Source organism: Oncorhynchus keta, chromosome 34 (assembly GCF_023373465.1).
Source record: "Oncorhynchus keta strain PuntledgeMale-10-30-2019 chromosome 34, Oket_V2, whole genome shotgun sequence".
NCBI classification, from domain to species: Eukaryota; Metazoa; Chordata; class Actinopteri; order Salmoniformes; family Salmonidae; genus Oncorhynchus; species Oncorhynchus keta.
In genome coordinates, this window is record NC_068454.1 from 7,320,222 (window position 1) to 7,346,268 (window position 26,047).

Below are 26,047 nucleotides of genomic sequence, written 5' to 3' on the forward strand. Positions count from 1 at the left end.
CTTCGTCAATGGACCACGCGGTTCATTCAGAGTGATTCTGGTACAAGGAGAGCGCTCCTTCAATGAGGAAATGGGAGTCAATTGGGCGCAAGCTCAAAACTTCAACATTTGCATGAATTTCGTCAACAGGAAAGAACAACAATACAAATATTTTCCGAGATGTGAGATAATTAACTTGATATCTGTAATATTGTAAAGCTTTGGGATCGTGATTGTTGATAATGGGATATGTAGATAGGGCGAGTCGGTCAAGGATCGATTCGGACAAGGTGGTCAATTATATGACAAGCGACAGTTTATTCAGAGTAAAGATATCTGGTACAACGTATACGGGCTCATTCATTTGGCTCACAAGGAACCAGCAGGAAAAAGCCCCGCTAATCGTTTGCACAAGCAATTAATACAGAACAGAAAGTAGGTTGATTCTAGAAGTTCGGTTCTTCGGATTGGTTCAGGCTCAAGCTGGGGTGTAGTCTTCCGTCATTGGCTCAGTTGTCTGTCCGTCATCGTGGAATCCTTCCATGCCTGTTCTCAGTCACACAATGTTCAGCTAGAAAAAGGAGGTTATGTGTGTGCGCTGGTTTGTCTCCAAGTCAAGGTAGTCTCTCCCTGCCACAATGTGTGTAGGAGTCTTATCTGTATGTCCTCGGTAGTTAGTGTGTAATGTGTGTGCGTTCGTGTCCTCACTGGATGTTGTGTCCGAACTGAAGGCGAGCACCTGTGGCTAGGAAGTATCCTATTTTGACAGTGTTGTGGATGATTTAAGTGAGTCTGTGAAAATACGTTGCTATGTGTTGTCTCAGTTACAGCAAGGCAATAGCAGTAAGTTGGTCACCTGCATAAGATGGTCACCTGCATAAGAATTAACATTTCTTTACATGATATAACGTACTTTTGAGGACAATAGGCACGTTTCTCGACTCGTACACTGTCACACGCGTTTGTCTTTAGCAACCGCTCGACACAGCATGACAACATGAATGCGATTGGTCGACAGTCTGCTGGGTGGGCCGTTATACTGTACGTTCCTCCATTCCTTGCCCAATAGGATTCCTATCTCCTTTCTCTAAAATCAAAGTAAATTAAACAATAAACATAAAACTCACAAAAGTTCCAAAGGAATAGAGACGTTTAAAATGTCATATATCTCTGACAACGGCACCATGAAATGCCTTCAGCACAAGCTCAGCTATTCACACAAAGATATGCGTGTGCAATGATTACATTTGGAACATTTTCACGCTGTGAGAAATTGTACAACACGACATCACAATACAAGCATAACGATTGGGAATTATTTCACGCTGGGAAGATTTTTACATGACAGGTAGGAAAGCCTGCTCCCTACTAACCCTAGGATAGGCAGGCCTACTACACTTAATAGCACAGATAGTTGATGGGTGTTATGATGTTGGCCATTAGACCACAAATGCAGTGTTTATCTGAGACTGGTCTTGTTCCATTGGCACTAATTCCTGAAACCCAAATAAACCTGTAGAAACTTGTGTAGATCTGGAAGTATTGAAAATGTATGCTGGTAGCTCCATGTTGACCTCTGATAGACCAGGTGGGATTAAAGACATTTGATGTTGAGGTGTGTTATTTTTAATTTTGTATTGGCATTGGTACAACACAGTTCTTTTGCTAGCTAGGTCTCAAAACGATCTTGTTGGAGCTCTGATCTTGACGCTGCAATAAAGACACTGATTTTCTATGCATTAAAGTAGATGGGTGATACATTTTTATTTATTTAACTAGGCACGTAAATTAAGAACACATTCCTTTTTACAGTGTTAAACTGGGCGAAGAGTGTTGTGGTTTTAAATTAAATGTACCTGCTAGGTATACGTGCAACAACACTATTCGCACAGTTTACCACTGTACATATGAATTTGTTTTTAATTTACGTGCCTAGTTAAATAAAGGCGAAATACAAATAAATAAATGCGTCACCCATCTAGCTAGTGTTAGCTAAACAATGGCTAGCTGGTCGTTTTGTGAATAGACCTCGTGTGCATCGCATTCAGATTTGCTATTAACAAATATAATGTTGTTATTGCAAACGAACTAGCTAAGAAGCTATCTATTCAATTCAATGGGCTTTATGGGCATGGGAAACATGTGTTAACATTGCCAAAGCTATCTATCTGTAGAAAAAAAACGTAATCACGTAGGACCAATCAGAGTAAAGTTACTGAGTTCCGACGTCATTCATACATCTCCATATATGTCATTGCGTTGGCGTCCATATAGGGTTGTCTATCCGGTGATGTTCCATTGAACCGGGACCAAATCAACCGGCCACAGCAACTAAAGCTGGGAGTGGGAAGATGAATGATCTGTGAAGGTATTTTTTTTGGGGGGAAAACGTACCGTTGGATTACTTGTTAAATAATCATTATTCATCATGAAGGTGGGCTTTGCACTCGTTCTCCTCTGGTCTCTCCCAATAACCAATGGTAAGTACAGCAACTAGCTCATTTAGCCGTAGTTAGAGATCCCTGTAAATTGATTTCTTTTTTTTAAAACATATATTTGTAAATCTTTATTTAACTAGGCAAATCGGTGAATGACAGCCTACCCCGACCAAACCCTCCCCTAACCAGGACAACGCTGGGCCAATTGCTGGTTGTGATACAGCCCGGGATCGAACCAGGGTCTGTAGTGATGCCTCTAAATCAAATCTTAATGGTCACATACACATGATTAGCATGATTAGCAGATGTTATTGTGAGTGTAGCAAAATGCTCATGCTTCCAGTTCCGACAGTGCAGCAATATCTAATATGTAACCTAACAATTCCACAACAACAATATACATATATCTAAGTAAGAATATATTTATATGGATGAGCAATGCCCGAGCAGCATAGGTAAGATGCAATAGATGGTATAAAATACAGTATATCCATATGAGATGAGTAATGCAAGTTATGTAAACATTATTAAAGTGACTAGTGATCAATTTATTAAAGTGGCCAATGATTTAAAGTCTGTATGTAGGCAGCAGCCTGTCTGTGTTAGTGATTGCTGTTTAACAGTCTGATGGCTTTGAGATAGAAGCTGGTTTTCAGGCTCTCGGCGGTGTGGTAATCCTAACCCTAGCACTGAGATGCAGTGCCTTAGCCCGCTGCACCACTCGATAGCTACGTTAGGACGAAATTTGGGATTAGCTATATAGATGTTGGCCCCGATTTTATATGGATACAATTGTTACGTTTTCGCGTCCAATTCCCTCTGGAGTGCCAGGGTGCTCTGGACTTTCGCAAATGCAAAGTATTGTCAGATTGTCCGTTCATAAATTCAGAGCGCACACTTGACTGGACTGCAGAGCCCTTGACCTCAACCCTATTGAACACCTTTGGGAGGCGTAGGGTTGATCGGAGCGTTCCGACATCAACCGCAGTCAAGTACCCAAGCTAGAAGAGCTGGTTGTGTTCATGTTATCTAGAGGGATGGTGCCTGTGCTGCTGGCAATAATTGTATTGTGTTTTTTTGCCGACGTTTACTGACACTGGTCATATTCAACAAGTGTTGAGTATTTGTAAACAGTTATTCTGCACTCCGGCGCTCAGACGAGAGCGCTCTGGAGTCGGAATAGATGGCCAGAGTTGAATTCACGAACGCACAGCTCGTCCTTGACTCCCGGTTCCATAACACAGGGTTAGGATTGGATTGAACTGAGCCATATTTCCACGTTACAGTGCTTGTTAACGGAAAACCGTTGCCTGTGCTAATTAGCTAAGCCATCAGCGTCTCCGAACACCTATGTTTAATTCAACAAAGACAGACGCCGAAAATGTGTTTTCACTGAAAAATACTGTCGGCTGCAACTGTGTTAATCGTTAAACCGGTGTACAGTAAGTATATTTTGCGTTTGTTAAATTATTTTGATGTGATATGACAGTAAAGGGATTTGTTGCTAGAACCATACCGGAATTGTGAATCGATTCACGTTTAGACGGAGTATTTGGCTGTTTTGTTTTCGAGACAATTTGCGCTTTAAACAAAACCTGTACATTAATTTGGACTAGGGATTAACCAAATACACCACAGTCTGTCGTTTCCAAATGGGCGCAAATTTAATCTGAGTAGGTAGAACGAGCAAGGAGGTGGGCAGAGCCTAACAAGCGAGCTCGAGCCTATTGGCACGTTCAAGCATGCATTTTCAAAATCGGTTTGGCGACGGCCAGGAGGGCGCTATTTGCCCGAATGCATAGTGCCAACTGTAACGTTTCGAGCAAGAATAATGGGTTGGGCAGTTTTTCATGGTTTGGTCAAGGCCCCTTTAGTTCCAGTGAAGGGAAATCTTAATGATACTTATTTATTTATTTATTCACCTTTATTTAACCAGGTAGGCTAGTTGAGAACAAGTTCTCATTTACAACTGCGACCTGGCCAAGAGAAAGCAAAGCAGTGTGAACAGACAGCAACACAGTTACACACGGAGTAAACAATTAACAAGTCAATAACACAGTAGAATTTGTATTTATTTTTTAATAAATAAAAAAAAGTCTATATACATTGTGTGCAAAAGGCATGAGGAGGTAGGTGAATAATTACAATTTAGCAGATTAACACTGGAGTGATAAATGATCACATGGTCATGTGCAGGTAGAGATACTGGTGTGCAAAATAGCAGAAAAGTAAATAAATAAAAACAGTATGGGGATGAGGTAGGTAAATTGGGTGGGCTATTTACCGATGGACTATGTACAGCTGCAGCGATCGGTTAGCTGCTCCGATAGCAGATGTTTAAAGTTGGTGAGGGAGATAAGTCTTCAACTACAACGACCTTCTAGACAATTCTGTGCTTCAAACTTTGTGACAACAATTTGGGGAAGCCATTTCTTGTTTCGGTATGATAATGCCCCCATGCACAAAGTGAGATCCATTTAGAAATGGTTTGTTGAGATCGGTGTGGAAGAACTTGACTGGCCTGCACAGAGCCCTGACCTCAACCCTATTGAACACCTTTGGGATGAATTGGAATGCCGACTACGAGTCAGGCCTAATCACCCAACATCAGTGCCCAACCTTACAAATGCTTGTGGCTGAATGGAAGCAAGTCCCTGCAGCAATGTTCCAACATCTAGTGGAAATCCTTCCCAGAAGAGTGGAGGGTGTTATTGCAGCAAACGGGGGACCAACTCCATATTAATGGCCATGATTTTGGAATGAGATGTTTGATGAGCAGGCGTCCTCATACTTTTGGCCATGTGGTGTGTATTTTCAAATGTCTTTCATGAGGGAGGATAATGGAAGAAACAAGTACAATTAGACCTTTCAGTCAGTGTTTTTACTGATATGAATTAAGTGATTAAAACAACTCCATTACCAAATTGTTAATCGAATTTATGAAAAATTCGGTAGTGGAATTTCTGCAATTGGCTACATTTTGGAATTTATAGTAGTCACACCATCGTTGGGTTCACAAGTTTGGACAGCACAGTAGAGTACAGTGAAGTAGAGTACATTACTGTACAGTACACAGTAGATCACACGACTTGAGTACACTGTACTCTACTGAGCTGTGCTGTGGTGTACTTAGATGTCTATGCTTGGTTCAGATTTGGTCCGGAACAACCAAATTTCGTCTTGTTTTGATGCAGAGCTCGTTTAGAATAATGCCCAAGTATGCAAAGGAGGATATTGCATATTGCAGACCTTTTGTGTACTTACTTGGGTCTACGCTGTCGTTGACATATTTTATAAGGAGCACATGCGTGTTGAAGTTGAGAAATGTAGGCGGGGCACACAGAAATTTAGGAACACAATGCAAAATATTTGCTCTGATATTGCTAGAATACTTAATTGTTCCAGGTGCATTGGTGCTCCTAAATAAAAAAATGTTTTATCCTAGTCACACAGGTTAGAGTGGCAGGGTAGCCTAGTGGTTAGAGTGTTGGACTAGTAACCGGAAGGTTGCAAGTTCAAACCCCCGAGCTGACAAGGTACAAATCTGTCGTTCTGCCCCTGAACAGGCAGTTAACCCACTGTTCCTAGGCTGTCATCGACAATAAGAATTTGTTCTTAACTGACTTGCCTGGTTATTAAGTAAAGGTGAAAAAAAAGTGTTTGCACTGTAGAGCCCTGCATGTGCTACATCACCATGAAGAGAATAACATTCAGAATTATGCATTTCCGTGTAGTACAGACCAGGGACCCATGACTAAATTCCGTTACCGCAACTCTGTTACCGGATGTAAATCCACTTTATTTACTGTAGTTCAATAACCAAAATATATATTTTCAGAGTCAATGTGTCATGTCATAGCTAACGCCCGTTTCTTTCTGCAGATATCGTTGAATTCGGAGCAAATATTTAAGACTATTTGGAGATGTTAAATACCAATGGAGATTTTACTGAAATTCTCTCGCCAGATTTTGCATCTGCGCAGTTCTTCCACAACAATTTAGGCAACAGGGGTCTCGATCCAGGATGGGATTTAATGTCTCTACAGTGACAAATAAACTTAATCTTGACATCTAGCCACTTAGTTAGCAAACCAAATGCATAGCTGGAGCCCCTGAGCTGGATATAATTTGACACATCTTCGATTTCTTATAGTTATACTTGGTTTAGCAGGCATCCTGGCTGTGTAGGCGGCACCCCACACGTGCGCACTAAAAACGCCTAAGAACTGTTGCAATTTACCTAGACAGGTGTGTGCCTTTTCAAATCTTGTCCAGTCTATTGAATTGACCACAGGTGGACTCCAAGTTGTAGAAACATCTTAAGGATGATCAATGGAAGCAGGATGCATCTGAGCTCAATTCTTGAGTCTCGTAGGCAAAGGGGTCTGAATACTTATGTTTTAGAAATAAAATCGTAAATAAAATGTGGAAAAATTCAAGGGTTCTGAAAACTCTCCGAATGCACTGTGAAGCATGAAGCATCCAGGTCAAACAACATAATGATCATTCCTTGCTTGCGTGACATGTACACAGTCAAAAAGTGACACGTTTGCTAACTTTGGTTAGCTATGTGACAAAAGTGTTTTTGAACCCAGCTACTGTTATAAGACAAAATTAACCAAGCAAGATGACTAAACCGACCGCAGGGGATATTTAGACCATTGTCTTTAGTGTGTAATAAGCCTGCTGTTTTTATTTTAACGCAGTCATCTGAGTTTTCATTTGAAGCATGTTGCTATTCGTGGCTTGTTTTGGATCATTTGCAAAGACATTGGCAACTTTATTGTAGTCAAATTTTGTTCTCGGGTTATCACAGTCACAGAGCAACCAGATAAAACCATGTGATTTAATGTTTAGCGCAAATCTTCTAATGGATGAAGTGACACGGGAGGCCAAAAAAAAGCATCTCACGATGCACTTAGCTGTACTGCAAGGGGTCTGAGGCAGCCGTTAGATCACGAGTGTTTTCAAGTGCAACTTTAAGAACTATGTTTTTTGTGGAAACTGCACTGGGAAATCGGGCCCAGCTCTCAAACTCTGCTCCCAAATGTTTTTGTAAATGTGCCTTTTTTTTGCAGAGTTGGACAGCTATGTACAGCATGACTAAGAATATTTGTAGTTTAAAGAATTTAGCAAACCTATCCGATGTAAGGTGTTTCTAATTTGTTACGGTGTTCGTATTTTATTTTTTACTATTTTACCTTTTATTTAACAAGGCAAGTCAGTTAAGAACAAATTCTTATTTTCAATGACGGCCTAGGAACAGTGGGTTAACTTCCTGTTCAGGGGCAGAACGACAGATTTGTACCTTGTCAGCTCGGGGATTTGAACTTGCAACCTTTCGGTTACTAGTCCAACACTCTAACCACTAGGCTACCCTGCTGCCCCAATCCTAAAGGTGGGCTATGATTGGTACATTTAGAAGGTACTTTACCACATTCTGTTACGTTACAGCCTTATTCTAAAATTGATTAATTAAACATTTTCCTCATCAATCTACAATCTACACACAATATGAAGCAGACCACCTAGTGGTTAGAGCGTTGGGCTAGTAACCGAAAAGTTGCTAGATTGAATCCCCGAGCTGGCAACGAAGAAATCTGCCATTCTACCCCTGAACAAGGCAGTTAACACACTGTTCCCCTGAACAAGGCAGTTAACCCACTGTTCCCCTGAACAAGGCAGTTAACCCACTGTTCCTAGGCCTTCATTGTAAATAAGAATATGTTCTTAACTGACTTGCCTAGTTAAATAAAGGTAAAAATACCCATATTGACAAAGCAAAAACAGGTTTTTAGAAATATTTGCAAATGTATTTAAAAAAAAAAACGTATCTTGTTTCCATAAGTATTCAGACCCTTTGCTATGAGACCTGAAATTGAGCTCAGGTGCATCCTGTCTCCATTGATCATCCTTGAGATGTTTCTACAACTTGATTGGAGTCCACCTGTGGTAAATTCAATTGATTGCACATGATTTGGAAAGGCACACGCCTGTCTATATAAGGTCCCACAGTTGACAGTGTATGTCAGAGCAAAAACCAGGCCATCGAAGGAATTGTCCGTAGAGCTCCGAGACAGGAATGTGTCGATGCACAGATCTGGGGAATTTACCAAAACATGTATGCAGCATTCAAGGTCACCAAGAGTACAGTATCCTCCCACCATTCTTAAATGGAAGAAGTTTGGAACCACCAAGACTCTTCCTGCCCGGCCAAACTGAGAAATTGGGGGAGAAGGGCCTTGGTCATGGAGGTGACCAAGAACCTGATGGTCACTCTGACAGAAATGCAGAATTCCTCTGTGGACTGGGAGACTAATCAGGATCGAGGTAAAGATGTACAGAGAGATCCTTGATGAAAACCTGCTCAGGACCTCAGACTTGGGCAAAGGTTCACCTTTCAACAAGACAACGACCCTAAGCACACAGCCAAGACAACGCAGGAGTGGCTTCGGGACAACTCTCTGAATGTCGTTGAGTGGCCCAGCCAGACCCCGGACTTGAACCTGATCAAACATCTCTGGAAAGACTTGAAAATACCTGTGCAGTGACGTTCCCCATCCAACCTGACAGAGCTTGAGAGGATCTGCAGAGAAGAATGGGAGAAACTCCCCAAATACAGGTGTGCCAAACTTGTAGCTTTATACCCAAGAAGACTCGAGGCTGTTATCGCTTCCAAATGTGCTTCAACAAAGTACTGAGTAAATGGTCTGAATCATTATGTAAATGTGATATTTCAGTTTTGTATTTTTTAATGCATTATCCCAAAAATTTAAAAACTCTTTTTGTTTTGTCATTATTGTGTGTAGTTTGCGGGAAAATCTCAATTTTAGAATAAGTGAACCAAATGTGGAAAAGTCAAGGGGTCTGAGCACTTTCTGAATGCACTGGATAATGTAAATGTCTAGGTGGGTCACATCATTAAAAGTACCAGAGCCCACTCTGGAAATTTGACATGTTTGAAAAAGTATATATTGTTACAAACAAACAGTATCCCAAAAAATAAGAAATCAAAAAAGCGTAGTTTAATGTTGAATAAATGAATGTGGCAATTATTTGAGTCTAGACATACTCCTTATTTGAGAGAACACAACAAGGAGTTATAATGACGCCAAGATGTCTATAATGTACGGTTTACAGATCATTAGGGTCTTAAATGGCCACTTTAATCATGTTTAAATGATAATAATAATAGTTTGCTACATAGGTAAACCGCATGTTAAACATCCTTCCTCCCAATGCTGTTCCTATGTGACAATTACAAGAACATTCTGACATACTGAAAATATTTCTCGCTGGCGTGGCATCGGCCAATAGAAACGCTGGCGTGGAATCGGCCAATGGAAACGCTGGCTAGTGAGGTCACTGTCATTGTTGCCAGTCAATTGTTTCTTTCTCACCACAGGGGTATGTTTGATTATTGGTTCTTCAGAGATTTTAAATATGGGATCAATTCCTCTTTTTTTTGTATATTTCATATTGTCCACAGGACATGTGAATTGGTGGTTGGCTGTGAAGTAGTGATGAAATGCAAAGCCTAAAGTATGCAAATGTTGAGGCTATTTTAACTTCAAGTTTGCTGCTGAATCAGTTGATTATATCCAACTCCCATCATGTAACATATAAACAACACTGTACCAAACAGTGAAGAACTATTCAGTGACCCGGTCTGCCTGTCTTGCTCTCTGTGTTCCAGTGCTTGCAGAGCTGCCTCAACCTCAGAATCTGACTCTGCTCACCCTGAACACACAGTATGTACTGACGTGGGACTGGGACCAGACGACCACAGGCAACTCTGTTACCTTCACTGTAGAGTACATGGCGTAAGTCACCAGATGCACTCACACCAGACCCCTCCTACATGTCACATACTGTATTTCACCTCCCCCTCCTACATGTCACATACTGTATTTCACCTCCCCTCCTACATGTCACATACTGTAGTTCACCTCCCCTCCTACATGTCACATACTGTAGTTCACCTCCCCCTCCTACATGTCACATACTGTAGTTCACCTCCTACATGTCACATACTGTAGTTCACCTCCTACATGTCACATACTGTAGTTCACCTCCTACATGTCACATACTGTAGTTCACCTCCTACATGTCACATACTGTAGTTCACCTCCTACATGTCACATACTGTAGTTCACCTCCTACATGTCACATACTGTAGTTCACCTCCCCTCCTACATGTCACATACTGTAGTTCACCTCCCCTCCTACATGTCACATACTGTAGTTCACCTCCTACATGTCACATGATACTGTAGTTCACCTCCTACACCCAAACAGTGACTCGTCTGCTTTATTTTACCACCATGAGAGTCATGATCTGGTATTAGGCCAAGACTGGCTCTCATCACTGACCCTCTCGCTCACTCCCCAACAGGAAGTACAAGATGAAGATTAAGATTCAGAACTGGAGCCGTGTGTGTGAAAGGACCACACGCACCCGCTGTGACCTCACAGGTTCTAATCTGCGCTACCTGGGCGCGTACGTGCTCCGAGTCCAAGCCAGCGCAGGCGGAGTCAACTCGGACTGGGTCAACAAAGACTTCTGTCCTGATAAAAACGGTGAGAGGAATGGGAGAAGGCAGACAGACTTGGGCACAGATGGAAAAATAAACTAAATGAGAGAAGAAAATAAACACAGTTGCAGACAGTCACATTTAAACACCAACACACACACGCGCACACAGCCACACACGCGCACACAGCCACACACGCGCACACAGCCACACACACACACAGACAGCCACACACACACACAGCCACACACACACACACACAGCCACACACACACACACAGCCACACACACACACACAGCCACACACACACACACAGCCACACACACACACACAGCCACACACACACACAGCCACACACACACACACAGCCACACACACACACACACACACAGCCACACACACACACACACACACACACACACACAGCCACACACACACACACAGCCACACACACAGACACACACACGCAGACGCAGACACACACACACACACACACGCACGCAGACACACACACACACACAGACACACACACACACACACACGCGCGTGTGTTGATTGAGCTTTCAGAAGTTGTAAAGGCACTCAAATCTATTGGTATTGAGAAAGCCGGCTGGCCTGGATGAATTGAACCCTAATTCTTCAAATAATGGGTGCCGAGATTATTGCTGCCCCTCTCACTCATATATTAAATATTTCATTGGCGAGTAATACCATTCCTAAAGTCTGGAAAGCAGCCTACGTCACCTTTACGTTAAGGGTGGAGATATGTCCCAATTGGATAACTATCGTCCCATGTCTAAACTGTCTGCACATCCAAACATTTAGGAAAAAAACTGAGTTTGAGTTTTTTTCAGGTTCTCAATTCCAGTTAGGTTTTAGAGCCCAGTATGCTGCCCTACCAAGCAAAAAGGCAGTAACTGCTCATAGTGTGGATCTGTGGAAAATTACTTTTATTTACCTTGGTTTCACAGTAACTTTATACAGTAACTGTTAACATGACCCCGATTTTCACCACAACTCAATACAATAGAGGCAGGATACTTGTCCACATGATTAAGCATGTATTTACTGTAGCAAATGAGCAGTTACTGAGCAGTTACTGACAGTTTTGCTTGGTAGGGCAGTATAGGAAAATTACTGCAATAATGTTGGTTATTTTCTAGATGCTCACTTTCTATCGACTTGTCAAAGGCCTTTGACACTATTAACCATGCCCTGCTGTTGAATAGAGTAAATGTTTAAGTGTTGATGCATTGTATTGGTTCCAAAACTACCTTTCTGACAGAACAGTGTGTAGCACAGCAGGGTATGGAATCTGAGTTTCGAAGACTTACGATAGGCGTCCCCCAGGGCTTCACTTTAGGTCCGATCTTTTTTACACTATATAAATTACATAGGGAAGACTGTTGACTCTGCAAATCTCCATCTGTATGCTGATGCCACAATGACTTATTCTTGCACATCTAATATTGAGATCACTTTTCTGGAGTTATAGTTGGCTTTTGATGTTATTCAGAGACATCTTTTCAAATTGAAGCTTGTGCATTTTTTTCCTTATATTTAGTTGGAGTCACTTTCAGATTTTAACTATGAAAGGCCAGCAAATTGATAGGGTCACCTCCTATAAGGATCTTGGGAATTAGTTGGATTAAAAGCTGAATTTTAAACAGCACATTAATAACATTGACGAAGAAACTAGTTGCAATTGGGTTTCTATTTTAGGAACAAATCTTGCTTTTCAATGTCTGTCAAATTATCTTGTTCAAAGCACTTTGTTATCGGTCCTCGATTATGGTGATATTGTCTATATGCAGGCCTCCACAAGTACCTTAAACTCTGGACATAGTGTATCATGGTGCTTTAAGTAAGATTTGAAACAAATGCTACACAATTAATCTTCTCCTTTCCCCCTTCTGATGACCAGGTGGCGAATCGCATCTCTGCATGTCTGGCAGACATATCAGTGTGGATGACGGATCACCACCTCAAGCTGAACCTCAGCAAGACGGAGCTCCTCTTCCTCCCGGGGAAGGACTGCCCGTTCCATGATCTCGCCATCACGGTTGACAACTCCATTGTGTCCTCCTCCCAGAGCGCTAAGAACCTTGGCGTGATCCTGGACAACACCCTGACGTTCTCAACTAACATCAAGGCGGTGTCCCGTTCCTGTAGGTTCATGCTCTACAACATCCGCAGAGTACGATCCAGGCACTTGTCATCTCCCGTCTTGACTACTGCAACTCGCTGTTGGCTGGGCTCCCTGCCTGTGCCATTAAACCCCTACAACTCATCCAGAACGCCGCAGCCCGTCTGGTGTTCAACCTTCCCAAGTTCTCTCACGTCACCCCGCTCCTCCGCTCTCTCCACTGGCTTCCAGTTGAAGCTCGCATCCGCTACAAGACCATGGTGCTCGCCTACGGAGCTGTGAGGGGAACGGCACCTCAGTACCTCCAGGCCCTGATCAGGCCCTACACCCAAACAAGGGCACTGCGTTCATCCACCTCTGGCCTGCTCGCCTCCCTACCACTGAGGAAGTACAGTTCCCGCTCAGCCCAGTCAAAACTGTTCGCTGCTCTGGCCCCCAATGGTGGAACAAACTCCCTCACGACGCCAGGACAGCGGAGTCAATCACCACCTTCCGGAGACACCTGAAACCCCACCTCTTCAAGGAATACCTAGGATAGGGTAAGTAAGGGTAAGTAATCCTTCTCACCCCCCTTCTCCCCCAACAAGATTTAGATGCAAGTGGCTGTTCCACTGGTTGTCATAGGTGTTTGCACCAATTTGTAAGTCGCTCTGGATAAGAGCGTCTGCTAAATTACTTAAATGTAAATGTAATTACCCATGGTGCAATGTACCTCTCTCTCCACCAGGAGGCTAAAGCACTGGTACACTTTTGTATACAAAGCATTGATGGGACAACTCCCTTTGTATCTCTGTTCGTCGCTGACCAGATCAGTCACTCAATACAGTCTTCCTTCACAGTCGCTGCTGTCCTTGTCTGTTCCTAAGACTAGGACCGAGGTGGGGGAGGCTGGGACCGAGGTGGGGGAGGCAATTTATTTTTTCCCCATAATGCCTTCATCCTGGAATATGCTTTGAAAGATATTAAAGTTATGGGAGTTAGGCAAAGACACTGTTTTTAAGACGCTGATCGATGACACTCTTTGTGATAGCTGCATTTGTTTCTCATCTTCAAATATATACACTGCTCAAAAAAATAAAGGGAACACTAAAGTAACACATCCTAGATCTGAATGAATGAAATTCTTAAATACTTTTTTCTTTACATAGTTGAATGTGCTGACAACAAAATCACACAAATGATCAATGGAAATCAAATTTATCAACCCATGGAGGTCTGGATTTGGAGTCACACTCAAAATTAAAGTGGAAAACTACACTACAGACTGATCCAACTTTGATGTAATGTCCTTAAAACAAGTCAAAATGAGGCTCAGTAGTGTGTGTGGCCCCCACGTGCATGTATGACCTCCCTACAACGCCTGGGCATGCTCCTGATGAGGTGGCGGATGGTCTCCTGAGGGATCTCCTCCCAGACCTGGACTAAAGCATCCGCCAACTCGTGGACAGTCTGGTGCAACGTGGCGTTGGTGGATGGAGCGACACATGATGTCCCAGGTGTGCTCAATTGGATTCAGGTCTGGGGAACAGTCCATAGCATCAATGTCTTCCTCTTGCAGGACCTGCTGACACACTCTAGCCACATGAGGTCTAGCATTGTCTTGCATTAGGAGGAACCCAGGGCCAACCGCACCAGCATATGGTCTCACAAGGGGTCTGAGGATCTCATCTCGGTACCTAATGGCAGTCAGGCTACCTCTGGCGAGCACATGGAGGACTGTGCGGCCCCCGAAAGAAATGCCACCCCACACCATGACTGACCCACCGCCAAACCGGTCATGCTGGAGGATGTTGCAGGCAGCAGAACGTTCTCCACAGCGTCTCCAGACTGTCATGTCTGTCACGTGCTCAGTGTGAACCTGCTTTCATCTGTGAAGAGCACAGGGCGCCAGTGGCGAATTTGCCAATCTTGGTGTTCTCTGGCAAATGCCAAACGTCCTGCACGGTGTTGGGCTGTAAGCACAACCCCCACCTGTGGACGTCGGGCCCTCATACCACCCTCACGGAGTCTGTTTCTGACTGTTTGAGCAGACACATGCACATTTGTGGCCTGCTGGAGGTCATTTTGCAGGGCTCTGGCAGTGCTCCTCCTGCTCCTCCTTGCACAAATGCAGAGGTAGCGGTCCTGCTGCTGGGTTGTTGCCCTCCTACGGCCTCCTCCACATCTACTGATGTACTGGCCTGTATCCTGGTAGCGCCTCCATGCTCTGGACACTAATGCTGACAGACACCGCAAACCTTCTTGCCACAGCTCGCATTGATGTCCCATCCTGGATGAGCAGCACTACCTGAGCCACTTGTGTGGGTTGTAGACTCCGTCTCATGCTACCACTAGAGTGAAAGCACTGGCAGCATTCAAAAGTGACCAAAACATCAGCCAGGAAGCATAGGAACTGAGAAGTGGTCTGTGGTTACCACCTGCAGAACCACTCCTTTATTAGGGGTGTCTTGCTAATTGCCTATAATTTCCACCTGTTATCTATTCCATTTGCACAACAGCATGTGAAATTTATTGTCAATCAGTGTTGCTTCCTCAGTGGACAGTTTGATTTCACAGAAGTGTGATTGACTTGGAGTTACATTGTGTTGTTTTAAGTGTTCCCTTTATTTTTTTGAGCAGTGTATATAACTTGTGACACTTTAGCTGTGTTCGAATACTCATACTAACCATACTATTTTTGATGTACATGCTTATTTGGCATAGTATGGATTTTTATTTAACCAGAGAAGTCAGTTAAGAACAAATTCTTATTTATAATGTCACCCTACCAAAAGGCCTCCTGCAGGGACGGGGGTCTGGGATTAAAAAGAAATACAATATAAATATAGGACAAAACACACATCACTACATAAAGAGAGCCCAAAGACAACACCATAGCAAGGCAGCAACACATGACAACACGGCATGGTGGCAACACAACTTGGTAGCAACACAAAACATGGTACAAACATTATTGGGCACAGACGACAGCACAAAGGGCAAGAAGGTAGAGACAACGATGAATCACACAAAGCAGACTTTGTAGCGGGGGAGGGGAAAAAGAGGGAGGAGCATCGGGGATAGTCGCATTAGAAGGGCTGGGAGATGAGGAAATGTTGGACGGGCAGGGAGGCATGGCTGAGTCAAATAGGAACCCTGACTTAATGAAATGGTGATTTTTTTTTTTTTTTTTAAAAGCTCAGCCATGTTCTTGTCAGTAACAACCACATCAACATTAAGGGACATATGCGGCTGTGAGGAGGCAGGTTTATTCTCCAGGTCTTTAACCGTTTTCCAGAACTTCTTGGTGTTAGACCCACAGAGCTAGAACTGCTCCTTAAAGTAACTGACATTGGCCTTCCGCATAGCCTGAGTGCACTTATTTCTCATTTGCCTGAGCGATAGCCAGTCAGCCTGAGTATGTGTGTGCTGAGCCTTTCGCCAAATGCAATTCTTGAGGTGGAGTAACTCTGCATGATCGCGGTCGAAACAGGGGCTGGATTATAATATTATTATTTTTATTTATTTTTTGTAATTCTCATTTTCTTTATGGGGGTGTGTTTGTTAACAATACCATTGAAAATATCAAAAGAAGGTCCAAGCGCCTTCGACAGAGGGGATCAAGCTGTCTCTATACCATTTTACAGTTAGTATGACAATTCCCAGATGTGGTCCTAAATTTGTTGAAGTATACACGCAGAGGACACTATTTCTGTACTTTAGGGCCCATAATGCAATTCCTCAAAAAAGGGGGTGTGGCTTCACAACATTTTCAGATTTTATGTATTTGGTGGAAAATATGCAGCCGAGGTCTGATGAGAGAGGATACAAATTCATTGCTTTAACTAATTATGACAAATGTTGAGTAATGTCATAAAGTAATTACTTTTCAAATAAGTTACACATTTTGTTAGCTACGCTATCCTTACGAACCACATAGCATATTACAGTAGTATGTACCGGTATGTTAGCTAGCTACCTAATGTTAGTTGGCTACTAATACATCGGACTTGCCAGTAGATCAACTATATGCTATTTAATTTAGTTAAGTTGTGTAGTCTTAGTGTGTTCTTAGTGTGGTCCTTCTGTGGCTCAGTTGGTAGAGCATGGCGCTTGTAACGCCAGGGTAGTGGGTTCGATTCCCGGGACCACCCATACGTAGAATGTATGCACACATGACTGTAAGTCGCTTTGGATAAAAGCGTCAGCTAAATGCCATATATTATATTATTATTATATTATTCTCAGTGGACATTATTAATTCGCTCTGGCGATCTTAAAAAAAATATTATTATAATTATCATTTTAAAAGCATGATTAAATTGTTGCCAGCAGCACAGTTGGTTACCAACACTCTGGATAACATGAAACTAGCCTAACCAGCTCTGCTAGGGCGAGTAAAATGGTCAGAGTGAAGTGTTCTCTCATTTGTGTCTGGATGTAGCTAGCAAGCTAGCCAACATTAGCCAGTTACAACGGCAGCCAAGCACCCAAGCTGAGGTCAGAACACTTGGATCAACCCTAGCCCTCCACCAGAGCGTCCAGTGTGCGCTCTGGGCGCTTATGAACAGATAATCTGACAACGCTCTGAATTTAGGAACGCCCAGAGCGTGCTCTGCCACTCCCAGATTGAATTTAAGAACACGGCCAAAGTTTGTATGATGTCCCAGCTAATAATTTGTTATTCTAACAATCTAGCAAGCGGTTGCAAAGCAACAGCATCAACTTCCGGGATAGACGGGTACGCTCAACTGAAAGAATACCGTTTAGTTTACAGTATAATAAAATTAACAAATAGTATGTAGTGTGTGTATATATAGTATGTTAGTGTGGGTATTCGAACACAGCTTTTGTATTTTTCTGTAATATTTTCTGGACACGCTGCTATTTCCCTGTTTTTCCTTCTTGTCAGGTCGCCCCTCACAAAATAGGCTTTTAACCTCAATGGGTCTTACCTGGTTGAATAAAATGAAAATATAACTCACACACAGCGACACGCCAACACGCACAGCCACCCTCACACACAACTAGCACAGAGACAGTTAATCTGTCCTTCACCAAGAATCATTCCCAGGACTCTGGAGTTGCCTGTGTGGCGACTATTGATTATTAGTGAGTTTATTTTGGTCTTATCTGTTCTTCCCCCTGTCTAGCTTCGTTGGGCCCACCGTCCAGGGTGGAGATGGCTCCTGTGGGGAACCTGCTGGACGTGACCATCTCTGACCCCGTGACCAGCACCCAGCACTCCATGAAGGAACACGTCCTCTACCTGTACTACCGCATCCTGTACTGGAGCCGCTCTGATGACCCTCAGGTACTGGCACAACCTTCTGCCTTGTTTTGTGGCCTCTAAAGACTCCTGGGCCTCCCCTCAGTAACCCTGGGACTGCTATAACCTGGGCCTCCCCTCAGTAACCCTGGGACTGCTTTCACCTCGGCCTCCCCTCAGTAACCCTGGGACTGCTATCACCTGGGCCTCCCCTCAGTAACCCTGGGACTGCTATCACCTGGGCCTCCCCTCAGTAACCCTGGGACTGCTGTCACCTGGGCCTCCCCTCAGTAACCCTGGGACTGCTGTCACCTGGGCCTCCCCTCAGTAACCCTGGGACTGCTATCACCTGGGCCTCCCCTCAGTAACCCTGGGACTGCTTTCACCTCGGCCTCCCCTCAGTAACCCTGGGACTGCTGTCACCTGGGCCTCCCCTCAGTAACCCTGGGACTGCTATAAAATACCAGAAGCTACAACATGGTGTAACACTAAACAATAAACTTAAAGATAGGAACACAAGTGTGTTCTAATAAGGCTTTCAATGCAGATAACTGGTTGGTGCTCTGTATTCTAGAAGGGTTTGAAGTGTTCTATGATGGTGCTTTGTATTCTGGAAGGGTTTGAAGTGTTCTATGATGGTGCTTTGTATTCTGGAAGGTTTTGAAGTGTTCTATGATGGTGCTTTGTATTCTGGAAGGTTTTGAAGTGTTCTATGTCAGTTGTTCCATGTTCTCTGGAACTCTTCCAGTTGAAACAACATCAATAACTCTTCTGCTGTGTCCCTGTGTTACACCAGAGCAGATGGGTATGATTTATATATCATCTCTATGTCCCAAACCGTTCCTGGAGTACCCCCAACCGTTCCACTTGTTGAGACGTATTCAGGACGAGCACATCTGATTCAACTTGTGAAGGGCTTGATGATGAGTTCACCACTAGAATCCCATGTGCTCCTACTGGAATGGGTGAAATAAGTGGAACGTCTGGGGGGGGGGGGGTAGTGCAAGACAGGGCAGCGTCTCTCAACACTACACTGTCTGATTTTATAACATGTTCTTATTGGATGTTCAGGGTCTGAAGCCTAAAGTGTTGGACTCTAGCAACAACCTGGTGACGCTGCCTGAGCTGGAGGCCTGGACGTGGTACTGTGTCATGATCCAGTCTCGCTACGACTACTACAACAAGACTAGCAGCTACACAGAACCCCAGTGCATGCAGACGGGGGGTAGGAATGAACACTTCACACTAAAGGCTTGGAGATTGGTTTCCAAATTGCTTGACAAATTACCTACCTGTGTAATGTGTGTGTAAGAGATGCCAGACAGCGTGTTTTACAGGAGTAATTGCATAATAAGGCCACTAAAGTGTGACTGTTCTCGTCCTCAGGTGACACCCCGTACTGGCAGATCTTCCTGTACTTCCTGGTCTCCATGATGGTGTGTTTCCTGCTCGTGTTGCTTCCCTCCTACGCCTTCTTCAGGTTCTACAGAGTCCTCAAAAACACCTTTTACCCTTCTATCCAGCTGCCTGCACACATCCAGGAGGTAGGCCTCACAAACGCTTACTCAACAGTAAACAGCATAACAGTAATATTCAGGTGTACCGTCCATCCTCTTGGTTGGTGGGTGTGTCTGTGTGTTTAAGGGTGGTTGGGAATAAGCAATGACAATTTATCTTTCTCCCCCCCCCAGTACCTCTGTGACTCCCCCGGCTCCGACATGCCCAGTCTTCTCGCTGCTGTTTCAGAGGCGGAGCTGTGCTGTGGTAAGCTGACCATCTGTCCTGAGGTGGTGCTACTGGAGATACACGTCCCTCCTCCCCTCACAGCGCCCCCCTCAGAGCTGGAGCAGGACAGCGACAGGCACATCTGCCAGGACAGCAGAGACTCTGGGATCTGCTCTACAGAGGGAGGCTCCACCCAGCAGGGTTTAGTTGTGGGGAACCAATCAGGACAGACCAGGAAGTGGATTCCTGGCAGACACAGGCCAAGATGGAGGAGATGGGGTGAGACGTCATATCATGAAAGTCCAATATTTTTGGTAACTTGTCTGTTGACATGTTTAACATTTTGGGACTATCAAATACCTAAAAAAAATATATAATGGATTATTTTATTTATGCAGCAGATTGGCATGTTATTCATGTGATTCTGGTCTTTTAGTATACCAGTACACTGTCAGTTGCCTGGGTTGGCCTGGGAATCCCATGTTGCTGTGTGTTTAAGGGTGTAGAAACATGCATAAAAAGTGTCAGATTTGGTATGGAGGCGCATTGACTTTAAGATGTCTAAAAGAGCGCAGTCCACCTTTCTTTTCTATGACTTGTTCAGGGTCGTGTTGGTTCCAGACGTGGTGCACTGTGGTTGCTCGAGTCTTTCACAACGTCAGCAACGTGGGGACTTGCTCTTGACAACGCCTGGTATATTGGTCCTGGATGGCAGGGAGCTCTGCCCGAGTGATGGACTGGGCCGTACGCACCCTGCGTTGTAGCGCCTGGCGGTCGGGTGGCTTGTAGTTGCCTTTCCAAGCGGTAATGCAGCCAATCAAGATTATTTCGATGGTGCAGCTGTAGAACAGCCTCCTGAGGTGTAGAGGTGCTGTCATGCCCTCTTATCAACTGTGAGTATGGACCTTAAGTTCTTAGTGATTTGGACACTGAGGAACTTGAAGCTCTCGACCTGCTTCACTACCGCCCCATTGATGTGGATGGGGGCGTGTGTTCGCCCCTCCGTTTCCTCTAGTCCATGATCGGTGTCTTCCTGTGTCTTGCTGACGTTGAGGGAGAGGTTGTTGTCCCTACACTACACAACCAGGTTTCTGAACTCCGCCCTATAGGCTGCCTCTTCGTCCTAAGTGATAAGTCTTACCACCGTTGTGTCGTCAGCAAACTTGGTGTTAGACTCGTGCGCGGCCATGCAGTCATGGGTGAACAGGGAATACAGGAGGGGACTAAGCACACAGCCCTGCGGGGCCCCTGTGTTGATGGTCAGTGTGGTGGAAGTGTTGTTGCCTACCCTCACCACCTGGGGGCGGCCCATCAGAAAGTCCAGGATCCAGTTGCAGAGGGAGGTGTTCAAACCCAGGGTCCTGAGCTTGGTGGTCAGCTTGGAAGGGACTATGGTTTTGATTGCTGAGCGTAGTCAATGAATAGCATTCTTAAATAGGTACTCCTTTTGTCCAGGTGAGTGAGGGCAGTATGGAGTGCAATAGAGATTGCGTCATCTGTTGGGGTGGAATGCAAAATGGAGTGTGTCCAGGGTGTCTGGGATGATGGTGTGAACCATGACCAACCTTTCAAAGCATTTCATGGCTATAGATGTGAGTGCTCCGGGGTAATTTGCCAGCTAGCCAGTGCAAACTCTGAGGATGTGGCCTGGTATTCCATCTGGCCCAGCGGCCTTGTGAATGTTAACCTGTTTGAAGGTCTTACATTTACTACGGAGAGCAGGATCATACATTAGTACTGAACAACTGGGGCTCTCATGCATGGTTCTGTGTTGCTTACCTCAAAGCGAGCATAAAGGCATTTAGCTCCTTTGGTAAGCTTATGTCGCTGGGCATGTCGCGGCTGGGTGGATTACAAAGGGTGTGCAAATTTTTAAAAAACTTTTTTTAAAAACTTTGAAAAACGTTAATTAGTTTGTTCTTTATGGAATCTGAAATCAAGGAAAGTGTCATGTTTTCTTATTATTTGACTTAATCTTTGTTTTGAAAGGTGCTTTGGTCCAACTGTTACTGGTTGGACCCCTGGGTCTTAAACAAGAACTGAATCCCTGAAGGTCTATGTTTATTGATGTCTCTCTTTCTGATGGTTTGTTTTCTGAGGTGAAACTCCCTGTGGAACAAATTCATCTTAGAGGTTTTGCACTATTCATACCAAATTTTTGTCAAAGTTAAATTATCAGCATCATCTGGGATAAAAAGTGACATAAAACAAAATGCATCCAACAAAACCATACATTACATCTGTCAAAGCCTCAAACACAGCCAATGCAAATGTTTGTCTATGCTTTATCATACCTAGCTGACATCTGACGTAGCATTATAGTTACATACTGTAGGTTTAAAAAGTAGTCCTGGTGAGTCTTGTGCACAAACAATTGTCGCATTTTACAGTAACACACCTACTCATTCAAGTTTTTTATTTTATTTTCACTGTTTTCTACATTGTAGAATAATAGTAAAGACATAGACTATGAAATAACACATATGGAATCATGTAGTAACCAAAAAAGTGTTAAACACATAAAAATATATTTTAGATTCTTCAAAGTAGCCACCCTTTGCCTTGATGCCAGGTCATCTGATGCAGCATTCCATCACTCTCCTTCTTCATCAAATAGCTCTTACACAGCCTGGAGGTGTGTTTTTTTTGGGGGTCATTGTCCTGTTGAAAAACAAATGATAGTCCCACTAAGTGCAAACCAGATGGGATGGCGTTTCGCTGCAGAATGCTGTGGTAGCCATGCTGGTTAAGTATGCCTTGAATTCTAGGACATATTTCCACCAGTCTAATGTCCATTGCCTGTGTTTCTTCACGTCTCTTCTTATTATTGGTGCCTGTGTTTCTTCACGTCTCTTCTTCTTATTGGTGTCCTTTAGTAATGGTTTCTTTGCAGAAATTTGACCATGAAGGCCTGATTCATGCAGTCTCCTCTGAAAAGTTGATCTTGAGATGTCTGTTACTTGAACTCTGAAGCATTTATTTGGGCTGCAATCTGAGGTACAATTAACTCTAATTAATTTATCCTCTGGGTCTTCCTTTCCTGTGACGGCCCTCATGAGAGCCAGTTTAATCATAGCGCTTGAGGCATCTCTAGAACAGAACGAGGCATCTCTAGAACAGAACGAGGCATCTCTAGAACAGAACGAGGCATCTCTAGAACAGAACGAGGCATCTCTAGAACAGAACGAGGCATCTCTAGAACAGAACGAGGCATCTCTAGAACAGAACGAGGCATCTCTAGAACAGAACGAGGCATCTCTAGAACAGAACGAGGCATCTCTAGAACAGAACGAGGCATCTCTAGAACAGAACAAGGCATGTCTCTCTCACGTCCTGCTCTACAAGTCGGTACTGATCTGGATTCTCTCACGTCCTGCTCTACATGTCGGTACCAGTCTGGTTTCGGCAAGAGAGCTGCGAGTGGTTCATATGTCTAGTTTTGACTATAAATCAACCACAGGAATGTTGATGCTATTCATTTCACACACCTTCCACAACAGCTTTCTCGTGTGTTGAAGTGTACTACCGTTCCAGGCAGACTAAAAAGTCTCAGTTTCTTATGTTGGTGTAATGTTTTAGTTGTCCTCCACGTTTGCTTATTACTGCACTATAGCATCCAACATTCCTGTGATGCTGAAGTACAATGTGAAACGTGACATGATTCTGGTCTTGTGTTTCTCAGCGTCTGCTACGCTGCCCAGACCTCACAACGTGACCGTGCAGTGAACACTCCATACATCCTGAGATTGGACCGCTCCCTGACATCCAGGACATCGATACAAGGCGGCGTTAGAGGAAGAGGCCCTAAACATTTTAAAAGACTCCAGCCACACCTGTCATATATGGCACGGCACGTGGTACCGGAGCGCCAAGTCTGGGACCAAAATGGCTCCTGTAAAGTTTTTACCCCCAAGCCATAAGACTGCTGAACTGTTCATCAAATGGCGACCCGGACTATTTACATTGACCCGCTTGTTATTTTGTTTTGCGATAATTCTCATGCGCTGACCCTATTCACACTCACTGGACTTTACCCACTCACACATACTGCGCTGACCCTATTCACACTCACTGGACTTTACCCACTCACACATACTGCGCTGACCCTATTCACACTCACTGGACTTTACCCACTCACACATACACACACACTCTACCCACGCTCACATACACACACTCTACCCACGCTCACATACACACACACTCTACCCACACTCTACCCACGCTCACATACACACACACTCTACCCACGCTCACATACACACACACTCTACCCACGCTCACACACACACACACACACACACACACACACACACACACACCACACACGGGACTGTAAAGAGTACATGTTTATTTGAGGTAAACGTAGGAGAGGAGCGACTTCTCTGGGGAGATGGACAACTCTGGCTCATACAGTACGTACTGAGATTGAGGGCAAGGGTCAGATGTCTAACTGGTCCTGGCTGAAGATCTATCCTTATCAACACGGTGAGGCCAACAGTGTCCGTTACCTGGACAATCACACTGTGGCTGTGTCCAAGCTTTTGTTTCAGCCCAGCTCCAACACACCTGATTCTAATAACTGTGGTCTAAAATAAAGACTGTTTGTTGATCATTTGAATCAGGTGTGTAAGTGCTGGGCTGGAACAAAGCTAGCCGACAGTACAGACTAAAAACGGAGCATGCTCACAACTGCCATATGTTGTTCAGAAGGCTGGGGTGTAACCATGACAGCAGATTGTGTTCCTGTATTACAGTGGCCCTAAAATCGTACATTTGGACAGATTTCCACCAGTCTAATGTCCATTGCCTGTGTTTCTTGGCCCAAGCAAGTCTCTTCTTCTTATTGGTGTCCTTTAGTAGTGGTTTCTTCGCAGCATTTCGACCATGAATGTCTGATTCACGCAGTCTCCTCTGAACAGTTGATGTTGAGATGTGACTGTTACTTGAACTCTGTGAAGCATTTTTTGGTGCTGCAATCTGAGCGTATCCTCTGCAGCAGAGGTAACTCTGGGTCTGCCTTTCCTGTGTGGTCCTTGTGAGAGCCAGTTTCATCATAGCTCTTGATGGTTTTGCGACTGCACTTGAAGAAACTTTCAAAGTTCTTGAAATGTTCCGCATTGACTGACCTTCATGTCTTAAAGTAATGGTGGACTGTCATTTCTCTTTGATTATTTGAACTGTTCTTGACATAATATGGACTTGGTATTTTACCAAATAGGGCAACCTTCTGTATTCCACCCCTACCTTGTCACAACACAACTGATTTGCTCAAACGCTTTAAGAAGGAAAGAAATTCCACATTCCAGGTGACTACCTCATGAAGCTGGTTGAGAGAATGCCAAGAGTGTGCAAAGCTGTCATCAAAGCAAAGGGTGGCTACTTCGAAGAATCTCTCATATATAAAATACATTTTGATTTGTTTAATACTTTTTTTTGGTTACAACATGATTCCATATGTTTTATTTCAAAGTTGTGATGTCTTCGCTATTATTCTACCATGTAAAAAAAAAAATAGAGAAAAACCCTTGAATTGAGTAGATGTCATCTTCTGACTGCTACTGTATATCGTTGGGCATGCTGTACAATACCGAACATGCTGTAAACTATTGGAGTTGAATTCCTATTAAAGAAAGTATCTCTCATCTCATACCCCTTTGCCCCAGGCCTTTTATTGCATACTGACACTACCTTTTTTCCCCAGATCCATGATGTGAGCTTGACCTCTGTTACATTTGTGAAGGAAACATATTATTCACCAGTGAGTAACAACCACGTGTGGCTGTGAGAGTATGTGCTGCTACATGTACAGAGTCACTAACGTTTGGCACTGTACTGATTTCCTGTGTAGCCTGTTTCTATATCATTAATCACACTGGGGGGGGGGGTGATCGTGAACGTGCTGCAGCAGGGTGAGAAGGTGTGTGTGGGGGGGACGTGCTGCAGCAGGGTGAGAAGGTGTGTGTGTGTGGGGGG

General features: G+C 44.0%; 1 protein-coding gene across 5 annotated transcripts; it reads left to right on the forward strand.

Annotated features, from left to right (window-relative positions):
* Window positions 1–1,067: 1,067 nt before the first annotated feature.
* Window positions 1,068–25,925, forward strand: LOC118366563 (interferon alpha/beta receptor 1a-like). 5 transcript variants are annotated; one of them, XM_052492825.1, is made up of 8 exons: window positions 2,281–2,459; window positions 10,114–10,240; window positions 10,813–10,997; window positions 18,231–18,391; window positions 19,418–19,571; window positions 19,733–19,890; window positions 20,038–20,350; window positions 25,776–25,925. In XM_052492825.1, the coding sequence occupies exons 1-8, from the start codon at window positions 2,408–2,410 to the stop codon at window positions 25,781–25,783; spliced, it is 1,158 nt and encodes a 385-aa protein (XP_052348785.1). In that variant the 5' UTR covers window positions 2,281–2,407; the 3' UTR covers window positions 25,784–25,925. The 5 variants fall into 5 exon arrangements, with proteins under 5 accessions (XP_052348783.1, XP_052348782.1, XP_052348785.1 ...); XM_052492824.1 differs by lacking the exon at window positions 25,776–25,925 and adding an exon at window positions 23,754–25,723; XM_052492827.1 differs by lacking the exon at window positions 25,776–25,925 and adding an exon at window positions 2,558–2,657 and having other exon boundaries at window positions 2,323–2,459; window positions 20,038–25,723.
* Window positions 25,926–26,047: the final 122 nt, after the last annotated feature.

Coding starts and splice junctions, on each gene's coding strand:
- LOC118366563 (XM_052492822.1), top strand. Junction 18,392..19,417: donor GCCGCTCTGATGACCCTCAG/GTACTGGCACAA, acceptor TTGGATGTTCAG/GGTCTGAAGCCTAAAGTGTT. Junction 19,891..20,037: donor TGCCTGCACACATCCAGGAG/GTAGGCCTCACA, acceptor TCCCCCCCCCAG/TACCTCTGTGACTCCCCCGG.